At 56.4% G+C, this 2,955-nt stretch overlaps 1 protein-coding gene across 1 annotated transcript in view; it reads right to left on the reverse strand.

Annotated features, from left to right (window-relative positions):
- Nucleotides 1-1,433: 1,433 nt before the first annotated feature.
- The window catches only part of VDBG_04158 (conserved hypothetical protein), a gene marked incomplete at both ends in the record, with an annotated part of 2,122 nt that continues 600 nt past the window's right edge, over nucleotides 1,434-2,955 (reverse strand). Inside the window, one exon of the mRNA XM_003006159.1 lies at nucleotides 1,434-2,890. Coding sequence (XP_003006205.1) covers nucleotides 1,434-2,890 — 1,457 coding nt within the window. The remainder of the gene's footprint in view (nucleotides 2,891-2,955) is intronic.

A 2,955-nucleotide genomic window follows, 5' to 3' on the forward strand; every position in this document is an offset into this window, starting at 1 on the left:
AGAACGAGAAAGACCCTTTGCCCTCCTTTTCCAGCAGCATCGGAGGCCTCTCTTTGACAGGCGGAAGATGTCCCCCAAAATGGAGGCTCCGCCCCGCAGAACAAATTCCCCTGCCTAAGTAGGTCGTGTATTCACCAGATGGCTGTATATCGATCGCCGTTTATGCATCGGACGTTGAAGAACCCACCCCTCGACCCCGGGACGAGCTTTTAGACGAGACGACGATAGAGCATTTGCTTTGGCATCAACGACACCTCGACCACTGGTCATCGAGGGAACCCCATTTGTTTCATGTTTCAAGTAAGGCGGTCGGCAAGATGGGGAAGAATCTTGGACCACGGTTGTTGTCAGAATACCATGAGTAACCGGGTACAAAAGTTTGCGAGGCGGGAAAGACAAAAGAGTGTTACTACAACTGGACGGATTCGGAACACGTTGGGCGGAGTTGCGTTTGATGCCGTTGAGCATCAGAGTCCGTACAAAAGGGCTGGCTACTTTGGGGGACTGGACTGCGGAGTCGGACTTTTGCCCATTGGGTGGGGTTGCGCGCGAATGGCTTGTGGCATGACAGCCCAGGGGGCAGTACGGTGGGAGAGATGCATAGCGAAGGAGTGGGAAAGGAACCTCGGCTTCGGTGTGCGGTCTCGCTCTTCTACTTCTTCGATCGATGTCTGTCCTTTTTCCTGTCTTCTCTCTTTTTTTTTTTTTATTTGATCTGCTTGTCTTTTCTGGTACTCTCACACCCCTCTCCTCCACCTCTCCCATTCTCATTTCGTCCTTGTTCTCTTCCCACTACTTTTAGTTTGCTTGGGCATTTGGCTTTGGCTTTGGCTTGAGCTTTGCCCCCTTCAAGATGGTTTCACGGTTGGATGGGCGGCAGAGTTGGGGGAGTCGGGGAGTGAACATGGTCAGGCGGGCTGACTGCTTTAATTTTCTTTCGCGTCTGAGAATGCGAAACGTGTTGCTTTCCATAACTCGTCTGTTCCAAGTTATATCTCATGTTGCATACCGTTAGCCGGTGGGGTGTAAAAACTGCATCCTGCAGGCGGCGTTAAGTATGAAGAATACTATTGCTTGATTTTGCCAAGGCGAGGTCCGCGAACAGCAGCTCGGTAATGACACGACGACTGTTGTTGGCATGCTAGAGGTGAGTCCATCATGCTTTGGCACCTAATTAGGGCGAGTGTGAAGATGTTGACAAGACCGGCCAGGCAATGATCGCTTGAGGGAAAATGAGCATATGCAATACTATCGTTTTGAACCTTCCTGAGCCGGCGAGCTGTTGCGGTCGTATATGCATGTCGCTCGAAGCAACGCCGTCCTTTGTCCAACCCATGACCAGTGTCAACCTTTGATCCCCTGCTAACCTGCTCAGCCAAACATCCAGCGCTGTCTCTCAACCAACATTCAACGATGTGCTTGCTGCGTTCTCATCACACTTCGGGCGGGGTATTTGAACTGCTCAGATCGTCATACAGATTCCAGTCAACGTCTCCATCATCCGTCAACTCGGGATATAGGGTTGGAGCCGTGCTGTCATCTTCACCTTCACCATGAGTTTCCTCCTGCCGCTCATAGAGCTCGAGATCATCAAATTGCTCAAAACTCTCGTCGTCAGGGGCGTTGATCTCGTCGACGTACTCGAGCCACCGCGGGTCCGAGTCCTCCCTCTCCCAGTCGACCCACGCCTTGTCAGCCCTGATTTCCTGGTCCTCGTCGGCGAGGCCTGAGCCGAACAGAACGCCATAGATGTACAACCGCACGTCGTCGTCGGACTGCGCGCCATCAACGCGGTCGGTACGCCGCATGGCGTCCCTCATGGCTTCGGTCAGGGTCGGCTCGGATCCGCGCAAGGCTCCGCTGTCCGGCTCGGGGCTGACGACGGTGCGTGTCCATGTGCTGGGGTCGTCTTCCGTGGGCAGGGCGGAGAAATCGATGCCATCGTCGGGGTTGATGGCCGGTGCGCTGCTTGCGGATCCGCCGCCGCCGACCATGTCGGCCTGCACAGCGGTGTTGATGCGGGCGATACGACCGAGGCGTGCCTGGCGGGCAAACAGGAACTGCCGCTCGGAGCGGAAGGTGTCGAGGTTCTCCTGGAGGAGATCGGCGCGCTGGGGCTGGGAGAGCTCGGCCCATGTGGTGGTTTCCAATATGTCCGCGTCCGGGAGCTCGTCCTCGTCCAGGAAATCATCCTCAGGTATACTCTTCTGGCCCCAGAGGATCATGTAGATGATGTGACGGTCAATATCGAGGCCGCGACGGACAGCCTCGGTACGGATCAGCTCATCCGGGCGTTGAAGATGGCCTGTACCACGACCCCAGGCTTCGAGATGCAGGACGCCAACTTCGTGTGCAGGGACGCCAAGGACCTTCTCGCCGAAGAGGGCGCGCCGGTACTGCTCGTGGACGGGCAGATAGTCGTAGCGGACCTTGAGCTGAATAATGTCTCGCAGCTCCGTGAGGCCGTGGCGCGTGAGCACGAGCCAGAGCTTGTAGAGGGTGCGCTGACCCAAGAGGAGTTTGACAAGGGTGTTCATGAAGGGGTCGGCCCAGACAGGATCTTGAAAGTGCATGCTAAGCTTGGTGAGAAAGAACTGAATATTGTGCAGGTCAGCATGGGTCCAGAGAGCTTCGTTTCCGATCATGGTGGTGCGGCCTTTCGTCGTGGCCACGTCCATGAGAAGCCACATCTTCTTGAGGCTGCGCTCGGTACCAATGGGCAGCTGCTGGCCCCCCCCTTCGAGGGCATCGACAATGTCGTTGACGCACCGTTCGCGGAGCACGACCATCTGGTACCACTTCAAAGAGGGCACGTGGCGGACTTGGGCCATGACGGCGTCGAAAGGGTCGAACTGCTTGGAGCCGAAGGCGTTGGTGCGGCCGGCGGGGTCTCGGACGCAGAGGTGGCGGTAGAGCCGAAAGGAGAAGATGTCACCGCTCTCAGGAGCATGGAAT

Source organism: Verticillium alfalfae, genomic scaffold (assembly GCF_000150825.1).
Source record: "Verticillium alfalfae VaMs.102 supercont1.4 genomic scaffold, whole genome shotgun sequence".
Classification (NCBI taxonomy): domain Eukaryota; kingdom Fungi; phylum Ascomycota; class Sordariomycetes; order Glomerellales; family Plectosphaerellaceae; genus Verticillium; species Verticillium alfalfae.